The sequence below is a fragment of the Meles meles genome, chromosome 15, assembly GCF_922984935.1.
Source record: "Meles meles chromosome 15, mMelMel3.1 paternal haplotype, whole genome shotgun sequence".
Lineage (NCBI taxonomy): Eukaryota > Metazoa > Chordata > Mammalia > Carnivora > Mustelidae > Meles > Meles meles.
Window position 1 is genome coordinate 53,192,729 of NC_060080.1, and position 18,105 is coordinate 53,210,833.

At 46.6% G+C, this 18,105-nt stretch overlaps 1 protein-coding gene across 2 annotated transcripts in view; it reads left to right on the top strand.

Annotated features, from left to right (window-relative positions):
- Positions 1-17,438, top strand: part of ADD2 (adducin 2) — a 103,494-nt gene extending 86,056 nt beyond the window's left edge. For both annotated transcript variants that reach the window (XM_045979234.1, XM_045979235.1), the window contains 6 exons: positions 4,009-4,266; positions 5,363-5,482; positions 6,402-6,491; positions 8,442-8,589; positions 10,157-10,282; positions 15,754-17,438. In XM_045979234.1, coding sequence (XP_045835190.1) covers positions 4,009-4,266; positions 5,363-5,482; positions 6,402-6,491; positions 8,442-8,589; positions 10,157-10,282; positions 15,754-16,061 — 1,050 coding nt within the window. In that variant the 3' untranslated portion in view covers positions 16,062-17,438. The remainder of the gene's footprint in view (positions 1-4,008; positions 4,267-5,362; positions 5,483-6,401; positions 6,492-8,441; positions 8,590-10,156; positions 10,283-15,753) is intronic.
- Positions 17,439-18,105: the final 667 nt, after the last annotated feature.

Consider the following 18,105-nt stretch of genomic DNA (forward strand, 5'->3'; position numbering starts at 1 on the left):
CTGCTCAGCCAGGAGCCTGCTTCCTCCTCTCTCTCTCTCTGCCTACTTGTGATCTCTGTCTGTCAAATAAATAAATAAAATCTTAAAAAAAATAAAGGATACAAAATCTAACAATTTAGTTGATAATATGACATATAAATAGGAGACAGTTGGAGAACAAGAAGAAAGCATGCATGATAAGAAGCTAGTTGCAGGAAGAGACCATAACTTCTTTGATTGCTCAGAGAAGTGAAGATGAAACATATCCTTGGACCATTTCTATATCTGATTCATTTTCCCTTCCTCACTGCTACTACCTTGGACCTTCTTTATTGTGTCCAGGTCATTGCAATAGTTAATCTTTTTCTCCTTGCCTCCAGTCCCTCCAAACCATCCCTATCTTATTACCAGGCTGACTGTGAGGGTCAGTTTATAATAATGAAAAACACAACCCACCTTGAAGATACAGTTCCCATTAACATTCATGTGCCAAGTAACCCAGCCTAAATAAAGCACCAGAGCCAGACAGTTTCATATGGGAATTCTTTCAAATCTTTTAAGAAGACAGACAAACAAACAAACAAAAAAAACCCTTTTTTTAAAGATTGTATTTATTTATTTGAGAGAGAGAGAGTGCACAAGCAGAGGGAGCAGCAGGCAGAGGAAGAAGGAGAATCAGGCTCCCTACTGAATAGGAGCCTGACATGCGGCTTGATCCCAGGACTCCAGGATCGTGACCTGAGCCAAAGGCAGGTATTTAACCAACTGAGGCACCCAGGCACCCAAGATACAGACATTTCTTATGCCATTTAAATTGTTTCAGAGAGTGAAAGTGGGACATGAAACCATAATAATTATAACACATTCAGACCAATCTTGCTTTGAGTCGATAAAAAGTGCTGCATGAAACCTAGCAGGTAGTATCCTGCATAACATTAGAATAATAATAATAATACATAAAAACCAAGTGAAGACTCATTCTTAGTATTCAAGGATGGCTTAATATTATAAATCTTATAAATATATTTCATGATATTAGTGCATCAAATAAATATCAAAAATTATTTGATAAAAAGGTAGTATCACTTTATACAAATAATAGCTGTTAAGACAGGAGAAGACTTATTTGACATGATTAAAATGATATTTTTCTCAAAACAAGAGTCAATATCCTGGTAAAACACTGGAAGAATTTCCATTAAATTTTGAAACAAAACAAGTGATTCTTGCTGTCCAAACTTTTATTACTGTTCTGAAATAACACTGGAACTCAATCTAAAGTGGTGAGGTGTAAAAATAAAACAAATATTGAAAAGGAAACAAAATTACTATTCAGTATAGATAGTATGGTTACATGTCTATAAAATGCCAAAGAGTCAATGGAGAAAAAATATTAGAAATAATGAGTACCTTTTAAAGTAGTCAGTTATGAAAATGTATTTAGAAATTAGTAGCTTTTTTTTGCATCTCAACCTATAATATATTTGAAAATATATTAATGGGAGAAAATAGCCCGTTTGCAAATGCAGAAAGAACATAAAACATGAAGCAGAACTGATTTAAAGAAAACCATAATTCTTTACCAATGGGCATCAAGAGAAAACCTGAATTTAATAAAGAACCACAATTTCCTGTTGGTTAGAAAATTCCATAGAGTTAAGAGGTTGCTTTTCCAAATTAATAAACTCCATGTAATTCCTTCAGTGAGAGGGGAGCACAGAGAATTTATCAAAAATGTTTTTCCAAGTGAACTTCAGAATGGATAGGAAATCATATAGAAAGAAAAGTAATTAGGGATACTTGTCCCATCACATGGTAAATCATGAAAAACTTCAGCACCTAAACAGAAGAGCAGAGGGGCACCAGGGCAGAATGAACAGGGGAATCAGTGGGGACAGCTTAGAGAATCCAGAAATAGATCCTAAACGGATGAGAATTTAACACAGGGCAAGAAGTCATCTTATAAAGCAGTGGGAGAAAGATTGCTGGCCCTTTGGGAAATAAATAAGGTGGATCATTCCTTTCAACAAGATGAATTCCTGATTTATCAAAAATTTGAACATAAAAAGTAAATTCATATAGATATTAAAAAGAAGATTTATATTTTTGATGCTCTTGTGTTGGGAAAGAACTTGTCAGATATGGTGGGAAAGTGTGAAATCATGATGGCAAATATTAACAGATATGATTATATTTAAATGGAAAATGTATATTTTTATAAACTATCCCTGCCATCATAAACAAAACTAAAAGACAAACTATGGAGGAAAATACTGCAACATCTGTGATAGTCAAAAAATTAATATCCTTAATGTAGAAGGAGGTATTATGAATCAGTGTGAAAACAATAAATATCTCAACAGAAACACGAACCAAGAACACAAGCAATTTACAAAGGAAGACATTCAAGTGGCCATTAAAAATGTCTGGTTTTACTATTAATCAAAAAGGAATTTAAAAAATTGGAGGATTTTACTTTTAACCCCTCTGATTACCAAAGATTTAAAAAAAATTTTTTTTTATATTTATTTATTTGACAGAGATCACAAGTAGGGAGCGAGGTAGGCAGAGAGAGAGAGAGGGAAGCAGACTCCCTGCTGAGCAGAGAGCCCAACTCGGGGCTCGATCCCAGGACCCTAGGACCACGATCCGAGCCGAAGGCAGAGGCCTTAACCCACTGAACCACCCAGGCGCCCCCAAAGATTTTTTTTTTAAACCTCAGCAATATTCAGCAGATGGGAGGGAGATGAGAGCTGGGAACTCCAGCCCAACTGTAGAAGTATAAATTGGCTCAACATTTTGGGAAGATGGTAAATACATTAAAACTTTTAATGTATATCCTTTGGCCCGGTAATTTTTATTCTAGGAATTCAAGAAGAGAATAATTTAAAGGATGAAATAAAATACATTTGTCTAAAGAAAAATGTATAAAGATATTATTTCACAGTAGTTTATGATATTTTAAAAATGACAAAGTGTCAGTGCTATCAATTACTTTTTACTAAATCATTAAAAAATAAAGGGTTCTATGTATTATAGGTTCAATAATGTGGAAAAAATCTCAATCATATCAATAAACTAGAAAAGCAGCTTGTAAAGTTGCTTATGCAGTATGGTCCCATTTTTATACAGTTATATATATTCTGTAGTTATATATTATATATATGCTAACACACATGTATGTATGTATGTATGTATGTATATATATATATAGATATATATAGATATATATATATGCTTACAGAGATGACCAGAAAGATTTTTAGTGGTTATCTCTGGGGATGAGATTTCTATTTTAATAGAACCCACTTTTTTCTTATGTTTTTCCATATTGCCTGATTTTTCTAGATAGGTCTGTATTTATAATTGGAAAAATATTTTAATATCTCTTTAATATTAAAAAAAAGAAGAAGAAGAAGATAGGCAAAGCCAAGAAAGAATCATATGAGGAGGTGTCAAGATGGCTGAATGTTCTCACCGAGCCGGAGTCATTTCTATCTCTGTGGGACATGGTCTTGCTTAGGAGACAGGGATGTTCCTGAGTCAGGTTTCAGGGTTCCAAGCAGGAGATGGTTTAGAAGCCTTGGAGTCAAGAAAATGAGGGTTGACTGTTAAAAAGAGCTGGAAGGCTTTTAAAAATCCTGCAGCCCGGATCGCACCCCTCTCCACCGGAAGTCAGCCACTCTGAGGTGGGCCCAGGATCCCAGTGTGTAGCCAAGGCCAGGGACCCCTGGAGTAGATGGAAAATTGGAGCACTGTTAGGGTAAGGAGCCTTGTCTGTCTGGTCTGCAAGGTTCTAGGGATTTTCTCAGCTCTGATCAGAGGGCTTGTTGGGGTGAAGGAAGAGGTTGGGAGACCAGAAGAAGGGAACAATTCTGAACATCAAAGGAGCAGCAAGGCCGATATTGTGTTATGGAGTTTTGGGGTTAAACCGAGTCCTTCAGAAAGAAGGGGGGCGAAGTGTGTGTGCGATATGTGCCTAGGGGCCGTGTTCCCCACAGTAAGTGGTTCTGTTTCTGTCCTTTTTAGGGTTACAGAACAGGCTACCCGTACCGATACCCCATTGTTCAAGAGAAAACCAAACACAAAAGTGATGTGGAGATCCCAGCCACTGTCACAGCCTTCGTGTTTGAGGAGGACGGCGCCCCGGTGCCCGCCCTGCTGCAGCATGCCCAGAAGCAGCAGAAGGAGAAGACCCGTTGGCTCAACACGCCCAACACCTACCTGCGGGTCAATGTGGCCGATGAGGTCCAGAGGAGCATGGGCACCCCCCGGCCCAAGACCACAGTAAGGGGGAGATCAGGGTGGAGGGAGGGCATGTGGCTCCATCTGTGGGTCAAGCAGCTTTAAAAGGAGAACAGAACAAATATCCCTTGGGCTGGGTTATTCCCTTTAGGGCTTCCCCTTGGGCATCTAGGAGCAGCTGCTCATGCCCATAGAGCCTCTGATCACCAGTTTCTTGCAACTCTGCACTGCGTTTTGGGGCCGAGGAGCAAATTTCTCCAGGGGTTGAAATTTCTCCAGGGGGCTGGACCTCACTCCCAACAGCACAAAACCCAGGAGCAATTGGCTTTTGCTTCTTGCTCCCCCTTTCACAGGGTCCTTCTGGGAAGTTCATGGGCATCCAACATTTGGACTGTCCATCTGGTGCAAACCCAGAAGGTGGGTGGGATAGTAATTTCTATTAAGTTGTCTCCTCCCTCCCCCACCTTCTCTCTCTGTCTCTTTCTCTCTCTCTGTCTCCCTCACACACATACGAGTACACACACACGTCAACTCTAATTTGATATTTCATTAACAGTAAAGTAGCCGGAAGCCAAGTAGAATAGCTCTTCATTAGAAAAAAAAAAAATGAAGCCCCACAAATTAAAATCAGTAAGTCCGGGCACCTGGGTGACTCAGTTGGCACTGGCCTCTTCAGCTCGAGTCATGATCTCAGTCAGGGTTGTGAGATCAAGCTTTACGTGCTCCGTGTGGAGTCTGTTTGAGAGTCTCTCTCTCCCTGTCCCCCTGGTCTCTCTCTCTCTCTCTCCCTCTCCCTCTAGATAAGTAAATAAAATTGAAAATCAGTAAGTCATATGATACTAAAGTTCAAGTGGCTGCCTGTTTGTCACATTGGTTGTCAAGGCTCTGAGCCCCACTCTCCAGCGCTCTTGATGGCTGACTGTTGATCTGGGGGCTTTCTTTGGCAACCAGGTCATTTGTTCCCCATCTCAGTTTTGGGAGACAGAGAGACCCGAAGAAGGCCCAAGAAGAGAGAACATCTTTGCATAGGCTTGCTGACTTCCATGGGGGGCCAGTTGGCCCAGATCTCAGGGGTAAGCCATAGGGGAGGACATGATGATTGATTCTTTTGCCTTACCCTGGCCTTGTGTGTGTTCAGTGGATGAAGGCTGATGAGGTGGAGAAATCCAGCAGTGGCATGCCAATACGGATCGAAAACCCAAACCAATTTGTGCCTCTCTATACTGACCCCCAAGAAGTGCTGGACATGCGGAACAAGGTAAGACAGGAGCTGCTTCTCTTGCCATCTCTTCTCCCTCCAGCGGGGAGCCATCTCAGGTCCCACAAATATGAGCTGACTCTCTGGGACATACCTTTCTTATCGAAACCCCAGATTCCTCTTAGGGGAAAGAAACGCCCATTTATGGGCCCAACTCTAGCACTGTGTTAATTCTATACTTAACGTGGTCCTAAATAACCCTCATGCATAAAGAGGGCTTGTGTGAGACATTAGATACGTCTAAAACACCGGCCCACAAATTGAGTTTTTGTGAATTTTATGCTATTCTCCTTTCAGCTCATTTTCAAAATTTCAAAATCCTTTATATTTATCTCTCAACCTTTGCTTTACAGTCCACTCACTCACGTTTCTCCTGTTACTTTAAAAACTTAGGTTGTAGTAGACCCCGTCCAAAAGGTCGGGTGCACTCCCAGAGCAGTGATTTACTGTATGGTTCAAGGACCCTCTGCAAGGTTGGTTTAAAATGCACGTGCCCGGGTCAGTCCTCTTGTTCCTCCCCAAGGAGGGACTCCAATTCAGTAGTTGTAGGGTGGCGCCAGGAGTTTGTGATAGTCAAGAAATTTCTCAGGGGCTTCAGTGAAGCGTGAGGATCCCCGTCAAGGATCTCCTGTGCCTCGTCTCACTCTTCACCTCTTACAGTTACCTCCTCAGAGTTCATGAGAATCCATTATTTTACATAAACTGGTCATTCACTCTGAAACAGACGTGAAGACTGTCTCTTAGAGGACACACTGTGTTAGAAATAGGGGAGAGAGGCTCCTCACCCCCACTGGAGGACCTTTGTAGACCCTAGTCACAGGGCACACGAGACACTAGGATGCCCTCCGAATGCCCCCTCCCAAACTCCACACGCTGATGCTCAATAGCTAGTTCACTCTCCCCTTCCCTTGCCTCACAGATTCGAGAACAAAACCGACAAGACGTGAAGTCGGCAGGGCCTCAGTCGCAGCTCCTGGCGAGTGTCATCGCTGAGAAGAGTCGAAGCCCGGTACAGCAGAAGCTGCCCCTGTCTGGAGGGGAAACGTGTTTGCCTTCTGGGTCTTCAGTGCCTGGGGCTGGGGAGCAGGACTCCTGAGGCCTCATGCCACCCTCCCCTGATCTTGGGCACTGGTGCTCTTGCTACAGGACAGATGCTGTGAGGACCAGGGACAGTGTGTAATTGTCCCCTGTGGGTACCAGGCAGGGGGGCAGCAGCCCAGCCTGCCCCCAGAGTGATGCTGACTTCCATGCTTTACCCATGGAACTCCACTCTGACTTTTGTTGGTATCCTGCAAAGTGGGTATCACAGGAATGTAGCCAGCAGCTCCCGGCTGCTCTAGGCCTGTCTGCCCTGGGCGTTTCTGGCCTCTGTGCGTGGATATGGCATCATGAGGCCATAGCTCTGGGAAGATGGTCACGGGCTCTCAGAGAGGAGCCATGTACATAAGGACTGGTGCTCCATTCAGGACGGTTAGTTGCCCACACAAACCCACATAGAGTTAGAAAGTATAAAGTTGTTTCCATGCCTGAGATAGGACAGTGTTTGTCTAGTGCTTAGCAAAAAGGATAAAGATCAGAATTCTGCCTTGTGTTGAAAACCACTGCTGCTTATGGCAAGGTAGCAATGTGGATAGCATTTTCCTTAGTGGTAGGAAGGGGAGAGATACAGGAACTGCTCCTCTCTGGAGAGTAAAGTGAGACCGTTGGGGGCAGGCTGCAGCCCACAAGGTGGGTGCCCAGGTAGGGAAGTGTGAAGGTCATGTCATTGAACCACTGTCACCCACTGCCACGAGCCAGGATGAGGAATGCCAAAAGTGCCGTGGGGCCACAGATAGAGAAACCCCATGGTACTGGGGTGGGAGCTCAATACAGTGAGCACAATTGATAAGAACTCTGCAGTTTGTGCCAAGTGTTCTCCTTGGAGTCCCTCTTCTTGGGACCCTGGTCTTGGATTCTCTTTTGAACTCTGTGATTCCTTAAGATAGGCCCGTGCTGCTTCTGCTTCTGAAGATGACCGTGGGCTGCCCTCAGAGGAGCTGGCAGGCCAGGGAAGGCCACCTAGAGTGCGCAGCGTGGGCCCGCTGCTCTGGGCTCGCCTCCCCTGCGTTTCACGCTCATTGGCTGCACCTCAGCTTCAGAGCAGCGCATTCTCGAAGGCCAAGCTGGGGATGCCAAATTAGGAGAGAGGGCTCTGGGGTCTGAATTTTAGACCCTGTCATGGGCTAGAGGGGATAAATGATTCCTGAAGCTCACACAAGACCCCACTGTGAGCTCCCAGAGGCAGCGGCTCCACAAAGTCCCCCAGGGGTTTTGGCCAGTGTCCTCTTCCCTCCTTCCCCCCCGTCCCCCAGGGACCTGCAGTCCAGGCAGGTTGAAGATCCGAGATTCAGGACCTTGGCCCCTTATAATTTATGACTATGTGCAAAACAGGACTAACAGTTTGGACTGAGAACGCTGAAGCCATTGTGTGTTTTGCATTTGACTTCCTGCTGTGTGCTGTGGCTTGTGCTGCTGTTGGAGGGTGGGAGGAGGGCACGGCGGGGAATGGCTGGCATGAAGCGGGCTTGAGCCAACGCTTTGCTTGCTGGCTTTTGGCTAAGAACTTCGGGCTGTTGACTGTATTTGCGTAGTGATGGCTTGCAAGCATCTGCAGGAGGGACTGCAATAAACGTGTGTCTTCCTTCCACTTGGGAGCATCCTTCGATTTTATTTCTGGGGCAGAGGGTGACCTCCCTGCATTCATCCAGGCAGTTGCAAAGAACCCAGGTCTGGGGGTGAGGTAGCCGTGGGAAGGAATGAACAAGCCCTGCCCCAAGGCCCTGAGCTGTTTCCGAGGAGCCGCATGCCAAGCTGCCCCTGGCAGGACCGCTGGCAGCCACATGAGTCTGAGAGGACGCTTGGGCCTGGGCCCTGACTGCAGCATTCAGAGAGCAACACACACTCTGTGGTTAACTTTCAGTCTACAGAGAGCCAGCTGATGTCCAAGGGCGACGCAGACACCAAAGACGACTCAGAGGAGACCGTGCCCAACCCCTTCAGCCAACTCACTGACCAGGAGCTGGAGGAATACAAGAAGGAAGTGGAGAGGAAGAAACTAGAACTTGATGGTAAATACGCCGGGCTCGCCCGGAGTGGAGGGAGAGCTGGGGGCACCCAGAGGGGCAGCAGAGCAATCAGCAAGGTTTGCTCCCACCAGTGACCCTGGGACCCATGCCTCCCGCCTGACAGGGCCCCCGGGGCTCCGTCTAGCCTTGCCTTGCTCTCATGTTCAGTCTTCTCTTCTCCCTCTCCTCCATCACATTCTCAGTTTGCCTTTCCTGCCCCATCAGCCAAGTCATATTCTTACCAGCGTGATGCTGTGACTTACGTAATGGTTCTCATGGCCCAGCACTGCATGGTGACATTGTGCTGCCATGACCTTGTCTGACCCTCTTACCTGGGCTTAAAGGAGGTGATCCTCATAAGTGCTTAGAACAGGGCCTGGAAGTATGGCTGAGGTCAGATAAACATTAGCTATGATAAGATAATTATAATAGTGATAATTACTATGAATTGATCAGCTCCAGTATAAACCTTTTAGCCTGGCAATGAAAACTCCCACCAGCTACCTCTGGTCTTTTCCTTATTCCTTCTTTATTTCAGAATCTCCAGTCAAGCCCGTCTCTCTGTGTTGAGTGCCAGCTAGGCATACTCATGATCGTTTGTACGCTCTCATTCACGCCTTTGTCCCTTCCGGGCATGGTTTCCCTTTTTGGCTATCCTGACCACAGAACTTCCATCTCAAGCCCCTCTTCCAGCTAAAAAGCCCTCTCTATCCCTCTCTACCCTCCTCCCCCCCCCCCCCGCCCCTCCGCCTTTGAGCTGTCCCTTCTCTTTGTTTCAAGAGCACCTGGGGTCTGAGACACAGAGAAATTCAGCTCCTGGTTTTGCCCACCAGGCTGGTCTGTCATTCCCTCAGGAGGACCCTCTTCCACGACCCCCCACCCCAGGGTCAGCCATCTTCCTGGGCACAAGCAGGCCCTAGAAAAACCCTTGCTAGCTTGCTTGAAGTTCTAATGCGACCATTGAAAAAATAGAAAATGTGGTGCTTTCTATCCCTAGGGATTATTTGGGCTGAACATGAAAATTAGATAAATAATAAATAAGCCATATGCAAACAGATCATAGATGGGAAACCTGCAGGCTTGGGGTCCACATTGGGGCTGACATCCCACTAGCAGATGTGTTTGGATGGAGGAAACAGAATACGACTCTGACTCTTCCCTTTGCCTCCCTGCCCCCCCCCCGATGTAGCAACAATTTTTAAAAGTTTGGGGGAAGCAGGTGCACCTGAGTGGCCCAGTGGGTTAAGCCTCTGCCTTCGGCTCAGGTCATGGTCTCAGGGTCCTGGGATTGAGCCCCGCATCGGCTCTCTGCTCAGCAGGGAGTCTGCTTCCCATTCTCTCTCTGCCTGCTTCTCTGCCTACTTGTGATCTCTCTCTCTCTCAAATAAATAAATAAAAATAAAATCTTTTTTAAAAATAAAAATAAAAAGATAAAAGTTTGGGGGAAGCAGCTAACTTCAGTTAGGAGAAACGGGGGCCAGCTGGAAGAAAGCTTTTTCTTTTTTTTAAAAATAAATATTCTCCTTTCCTCTATTTGACCCCTATCCTGGGTGGTTTTCTGTATTTTCAGGAGAGAAAGAAACCACTGCCGAGGAGCCTGGGTCACCTGTAAGGTCTGCACCAGCTTCTCCAGCACAGAGCCCAGCGAAGTCAGAGACCAAGAGCCCTGCAGTCTCTCCCTCCAAGTCTTTAGACGGTGAGTGGAGCTGAGAAGCTGAAAGGGAGGAGGCATCTCCATGGCTCAGAAAGGGGTCTGCACGGAAGGCAGGGCAGACATGCTCACTCCAGGGACCCTGTCTCTCAACAGGTCTTGCCTGCTACCCAAAAAGCTTTCTGTTCTGCCATTTCTAGGGAGTTTGAAATAGGGGTTTCCAAATTTAGGCTTGTTTCATTCACAGGCTGTGACAACACAGCTTACAGTTAAGTCCCTGTCTAAGCAATAATGATTGACTCACAGCCTTCCCACCTCTCACTCAGACTAGGTTGGCTGATGGATCTTTCTAGATGCACCAGCCTAGTGCTCAGACTTTAATGTGCTTAGGGATCACCGGGATCTTGTTGAAATGAAGTTTCTGATGCAATAGGTGTGGGGTGGAACCTGAGACTGTGTATTTCTAACAAGCTCCCAGGTAAGGCTCGTGATGTCATTCTCAGCCTTTGGAATCTCAACACACTGGAATTGCCTGGCGAGGTTTAAAAACCCTGACACTGGCCGGGGTCCCACCACAGCATCCCCCGCCGTTCGCAGTTAAATGGTCCAGGGATGGGGTAGAGAGGAGTACACTGGAGTTTTAAGATCTCTCCAGCTACATCTAATGTGTAGCGCAGGCTGAGAACCAGTTCATTAGATACGAGTTTACAGAACTAAGGTCTAGACCCAACTCAACTGCTAACTAATAACAACCCTACTGCTAGTCTTAGAAAATCAGATAATCTTTGTGCCTCAGTTTCCGTGTCTGTGAAAAGGGACTACCAGTATTTTCCCCTTTTAAGGTTCTTATACCTATAAGAAAGCTGTAGATGAATACATAAAGAATGAAATGAAAAATAGAAAAATTTCATTCATAAAGAATGAAATGAAAAATATAAAAGAAAGAAAAAATTTAAATGCAAGATCTGATTGTGATTATGATTAATAATATACATATGGTAGATAATAATACTATTATATTATATTATATTATATTATATTATATTATATTATATCTATACCACCTAGATCATAAAACTGTCTTTATTCAGCTCCTGGAGTCCCTCTAGGGCAGGGACACTGCTCCCTAGGTCCCCTGTGATTTTCCCTGTTCTGGAGAGAATGACCACACATGTGGATGCTGCTAGAACCCCCAACCTCTGAGCTCCCTCCACAGGCAGATTGCTGCCTTGAGTGCAGTCCCAATGTTGCCAGAGGAAACCCATCTGCTTGTGGCCAGAGCTCCAAGTGGATGTCCCCTAACTGTTTGTGTTCATTGTGTCTCATCGTGGTGTTATCAACCTGTCTCCACAATGTCTTCCTTTCTCTTCCCATTTGTGCCTTCATCAAAGGAGTTTCCTCCGATTCTGAATACTTGTCTCTGTAGTAAGTATAGAGAGGCTATTTACTAACTCACCCCAGCACTTGCAATGGGGGAGGGAGGTCTCTTTCAAAAGAAATGTGTTTCTCCCCAGTTTTTTCTTTGGCAACCCTGACTTTGGGAGGTTTCCTGGCTATAAAGCTCATGACCAACTCCACATGTGCTCTGCATGGGCAGGCTTCCCTCTGGGATATGCACTCATAGGATGGACTTGCGCACACACACACACACACTCTCATCCTCACATGGGGCATGCCACCCAGAGGCAACAAGCTTGCGCAGTGAAAGGTCAGGGGGGCCAGCTCCTGGGCCCTCCCTGTGGAGGAGTCCTTATGGCCCTCATGGGCACATCAGCATCCCTTTTTCTAATGGGCCCTCCAAGGAGCCCACAAATTCTTCTAGGGCTGTGGCCCAGAGCCTGAGTGGCCCGAGAACCAACTGCCTTCTAGAGATGCTTAGAGCACCTGGCCTGACCCTGTCTTGGCAGCAGTGGGACAAAAGGTAGTAATCGCATTTCAGCTCCTGGGAAGCTCTTGGAGCAACCTCTGCTGTTCAGAGGGACAGAGAGTGGAAGGAGGGGTGTAGGATAAATGCTTACCCACCCCTGACATTATTCCCACTGGTAGCACTGTTCTTGCCCTCTCTGGTGCAAATCTGTGCCCTCATGGAGGGGTACACCCTGGTAGAGTTGTTAGAAAAATCAAGATCTTCTTCCCTGAAGATTCTGCCCATAGTACAGACAGAACTGAGCCCACGATGAGGCCAGAGTTGTTGCTGCTTTGGGTAACCAGGGTGGAGCATAGAGGGCCATGGCCATCCCGCTCGGTGGCTTGCCCAGCTCCTCAGGGCTGACAAGGCTGAGCCTCCCACTCCCATCAAGGTGAGCTCTTTCACATTAGCTCCCCCGTTGAATCAGGGCTGGCTTTTCACTGCGTGCCACCATGCTCTGGTGCTGAGTCACCTCGGTGTCCCCCCTCCTCTCTCTCTTCCCTCATCAGCCTCCCTGAAGGAGACTCTTTCAAACCCTCTTCCTCCACATCTGATCATCTCTGTCATCGCCTTCTCTTTGACCGGCTCCTGATCCCTGCCCCTGCTGACTCCATCCCCCGATAACCTCTCAGGAGCACTGGCTGTGCCTGCCAGAAAGAGCCCTGCATTCAGCGTCAGAAGATCAGCACTGTCACTTACCGATTTTGCCATCTCAAATAAGTCACTTAAAAGCCCCGCAGAATGGGGGGCTGCCTAACACGAATCCTTGCCCTATCCCAAGCCACAGCATTATTACTGGGATAAAATGAGCAAATGGATACAAAAGGGCCTTGTAACTTGCTTCCATCAATCAGTTCTCATTACGTACTGTGTTCTTGGGATTGTGAGAGAGAATACGGGCTTGCAGTTTTAAGCCACTAAACTTGGGGGTGGAAGTTGTTATGTAGCAATAGATAATTACTGAATCACGGTGCATAATAAGAGCTGGTTTTATGGAAATCCGTTTTTCTGTGGGTTGACCAGGCTCAGCGGGATGGTTCTGTTCCATTCAGGTGAGCTGTGGCTGCATTCATCTGGGAGCCTGACTGAACCGGGACTTCCAAGATGGCGTACTCACGTCAGGCGCCTTGGCAGGGACAGCTGGAAGGCTGGGCTCAGCTGGGACCCGGGGATGACTGGGTCTCTGTCTCTCTGTCTCTCTTCATCTGGTTGTAGGGCCCCTCCATGTGTGTTTCCATCAAGGCAGTCAGGCTTCATTACACAGTGGCTCAAGGCTCCCCAAACTCTGAAAGCAGGACTTTCTAGGCCTTCTTAAGTCTTCAGCCTAAGGCTGGCTCATTGGTAATTCCTCAGCATTCTGTTGGTGGCTGTGAACCACAGGGCCAGCTCAGATGCATTGTGGCAGGGAAACACACCTAACTGTGTCCTCTTAAAAAAAAAGAAGAAGAAGATAAATGACACATGAGACTATAAAATGGATATATTGGCAATAGATTTAGAGAATTCGAGGCAAGATCATTGTCAAATTTCAGGGGAGGCTTGAGCCAGACCAGAGGGTTGAAAAGGCCAGCTAGCAGGTAAAGGAGAAGAATGGACAGAAGGTTGAATTTAGACAAGTGTATTGATTTCAAGACTATTGCCAGGTGATGACCATGGGGACACACGGTGGGAGGGTAAGAGAGTGCAGGCCATCGGAGTGAAGGCTGGATGTAGTAGGGAACGTAGTAACTGGATGATGAGAGGACATGGGCAGGACAGTAGAAGGATGGAAGCCGGGGCCAAGCATCGTTATTGGATGCTAAGAGAGAAACAGTCCTCAAGAGTCGTCTGGAAGAGGACATTGACTTGCCTAGAGAAGTTAGAAGTTAGAAAAGACCTAACAAATAAGAATTTGTCCATAGTCAAACTAGCCCATTCTGTCCCCAGATTTATACCCCTCTGTCCTGTGTCCCACGTAATCAAACATTTCTCTGGTCTTTGCCCCTATCAAGTACCCTAGTTTTTTCCTAAAACTTCCTTCCCACCCCTTCTTTCTGAAGTCATACCAGTCATATGTCCCTCATTCCTCGCATTCCTAGAGAGTGGAGCATGCCCAGTACCTTCCTGTGGTATGAGATCTCATACAACTCACTCACATACATCAGCATTCACACACCCCACCCACATACCCATTCACAAACTCACATGCCCACACACAAACTCAGCACAACTCATACACTCACCCACACACTCACGCACCACACCCCCATACTTATTCACACAGCTCACTCCACATTCACACACAAATTCACACATGCACACACATCCTCACACACTCACAAACACATGCACACACACGTTCTCATACACTCACACCCTCCTCTCAGTTTCACATGGTGAAAAAAGCACAAAACGGAATGTCAGGAGATTGAGGTCTGCTCGCTTTTACTACTCGACTCAGTTTTCATTTCTGTAAAATGGGAGGAGCTGAGCTAGATGATCTTTACATTCCTTTCTACTTTTCAGAGTCTGTGGTTTTAGAATTCCCCCTTCTCCCTCCCCATCCAGGCATTTCAAAGCTTGAGTGGAAGCAAGGTGGGGGAGGGAATGGGAAGGGGGAGAAAGGGCAGTAGTGGGGTTCAGTTTCTGGGGCCTGAGCAGCTCTGGCTTTGAACATGGCAGCAACCCAAAAGGTTCCCTCCAGGTGACCGCTAGAGTGGGCCAACCAGGCAACTTTGGCTTTGTTTAATCCTTTTATCTTGGAAATATGGGGTCCATATCACTCAGGGAATTCCATTCTCCCTCTGCCTTCCCCTTTCTGCCTATTGGAAAGATACTCTCCATTTTTCCAAAAGTTCCTCTCTGGTATCGGAAATGAGATTGGTATTAAAAACATGCGATTTCCATGTTAAATTCCATGCGAATTTAAACAAAAGCTTTTAAAAAAAACTTTAATTTTTGGGGTGCCTGGATGGCTCAGTCATTAAGCATCTGCCTTTGGCTCAGGTCATGATCCCAGGGTCCTGGGACCGAGCCCTGCATCAGGCTCCCTGCTCTGTGGGAAGTCTGCTTCTCCCTCTCCCACTCCCCCTGCTTGTGTTCCCTCTCTCTCTGTCTCTCTCTTCTCTCTCTCTCTCTCTCTCTCTGTCAAATAAATAAAATGAAATCTTAAAAAAAACTTTAATTTCCATATTTTTACTGGTGAAACTGAACCGGTTACAACAGTTCTTAGATTCTTCCACTGAGTTGTATGTGTTAGTGGTCTCCCCCTTCCTATAGCCTCTCTCCTCACCTGGGTCTGTCCCCACATTTCGTCCTACAGAAGCTCTCAGCTGGGCCGTAGCTGGGCCCCTGCCACATTTGGACATCATTACTTGTTTACATTTGTAGACAAGGACCCAGAATAAAAGACTGGCCAAGGGCCTGTTCCCAAGGCAGGTTTCGTGAAAGGGGGTACAGGTTTTGGGTGAGAACCCTGCCTAACCCTTTCTCCCTACAATGTCAGCCTGTCCCTCCTTTTGCCCTAGACTTATTTTACAGAACTGCCTAGAAATGGTTCTGTGAGCCACACATGGAAACTCTCACCTGGTCAAAATCTTATGGGTCGTATCTTTTGATCTTTTCCTAGAAGGTGCTAAGAAGACAGAAACAAGCAAAGCCGCCACAGAGCCTGAAACCACACAGCCAGAAGGAGTGGTGGTCAACGGGAGGGAGGACGAACAGACCGCAGAGGAAATTCTTAGCAAAGGCTTGAGCCAGATGACCACCAATGCCGACACAGATGTTGATACCTCTAAGGACAAAACCGAGTCGGTCACCAGCGGCCCCATGTCCCCAGAGGGCTCACCTTCCAAGTCTCCCTCCAAAAAGAAGAAGAAATTCCGAACCCCATCCTTCCTGAAAAAGAGCAAAAAGAAGGAGAAAGTGGAGTCCTGATCGGTAGTGCCCTTGGGCTCCCATCCGCACCCTCTCCCTCCACCCCTTCCCTTCTCCCATCTCTGTCCCTGGAAGCACAGGGCCAAGGAGGGATAGAATAGGACCCTGGATCATACTCTGAGGGGGAACTTAGAGATTACCCAACCAACCCCTCATTTTCCATTTGCCCCAGAGAAATCAGGTGACTTTCCCAAGGTCACACAGCTAGTTAGTGGTAGAGCCTCCACTAGAATTGGGGTCTCCTGGCCCCCAGTCCAGTGCTCTTTCCACTACACAACACTGCCTAGTTGTGGGCTACCTTTGTGAGGATGCGGTCCACCAGTCTGAGCCCAGGGCAGAAGGCCAGAGTGGGCTGCAAAGGCCTCACAAGTCTCAGACCAAACCAGACAGGTCGAGACTTCCCCTAAGCAAGGTCCTCTTCCTCACAGGAATCCAATCTCCTGTTCATGGAGTTGTCAGAGTTTAGAAATCTCTCTTTTCCATAGGGTCCCCGCCCTGTTGCTCTCAGTAACCAGACAAACTGACCCGTCCCCTATACCAGAAGTTAATCTTTGTTCCCAAGGGCTGATGGCTTAGCTTGTGCTTCCCCAACCACTCACCCTGAGCTTTCTTCATGGAACCTCCTGAATGACGGATGGATGAAGAATTGTAAGAGCAGGCAGACGTAAGGGCAAGCCAAGTCAGCTGCAGGATTGGGAATCGTTTAATCAATGTAAGAAGCCAGGAACTTGGCCCATTTGAATCGTGCATCTCAGGCGCTTCAAAACTAAAACCAAATTTAGCTTAGAGAAAAGTTGTCTCATGCTCAGGGCAGAAATTTGGGGTAATTTAGATCCTCTGTTGGCTTTGGGTTGTACAAGGAGGATCAAAACAACACAGGAAATGCTATGCCTTTCTAGCTTTGCATGATACATGGAGCAATGTGGCTGTACCTGTTTCACTCCTGTCTGGCAGTCAGGTGTCCCCTGACCTTCCTTCAAACCTGGAAGCACTGGCTCACAGACTGGAACTGGCATCTTACCCTTGGCACCTTGACCTTGGCTCCTTTGGGTTCTGAGCCAGTCACTCTGGGTCCAACAGAGGAGAATGAGATGAGCCCTTGTGAATTAATTCTCTTGGATCAGCTATCAGAACAATCAGCTTGAGTGTCCTTGCCCTGTCACTACCTGTCCATCCCAGGGCCTAGCAAGAACCACGGCTGCTGCTGTTAATGCCAGCACTATCCTTTCATACTCTTCCACGGGACACCGATTAATGAGCATTGTTGGCTCCTAAAAAAATAGACAATCCATTCTCTTTAGAGCACAGTGTCTTCAAAGAGTATTTTTCCTTTTTGTTCTGATTATGGTGAAAGTACTTTTGAAGTTATTAATCATAGTTTTTCACTTTTGAGCACTTACTTTCTATATACAGACACCGTGCAGGCTTTCCATATGTTGTACTCTTGGACGGTCACGATAGTCCTGTGATGTGGGTAAGACATCATTTTACCAGTAAGAAAACTGAGCCCCCAAAAGGACAATTGACTTGCTCCGGGTAACTTGGCTAGAAAGATCCAGAGCCTGGATTTGACCCCTGGGTCAGTCTGAGTCCAGAGCCTTTGTTCTTCACAATTACGATGATTAGAAAACTTGAAATCCCCAAGCAGGGGGTTTAATTTAGTCCAGGACCCATTTCTGTGACTGCTCTCCACTGTGTAATGTCAGCATTTGAAACGAAGGCAGGAAACTACCTGTGTTCTCCCTCATCAGTGCACGTTGAGCTCCTGACAAATGTGGACTGTGGCGAGGCCAGTGCGGACCTCTGACGGAGGAGAGGCAGGAGTCTTCTGGTTGGGTCAGAGTACAAGGGGCTATTTCTTGAGAAGAAAGGAAGCATGACTAAGGAGAACGCAGAACTGTGTCTCTCTAGTGCAGATCCCTAACTGCTATCCCAGCTCCCACTCTGCTCTACTTTCTGATGGGCCTTGTGATGGGCAACCCCGTGGTCAGCGGCATCTGACGTCTCAGAAAAGTCTGTGGGAAATGCCTTTAAAAGCCAGTCC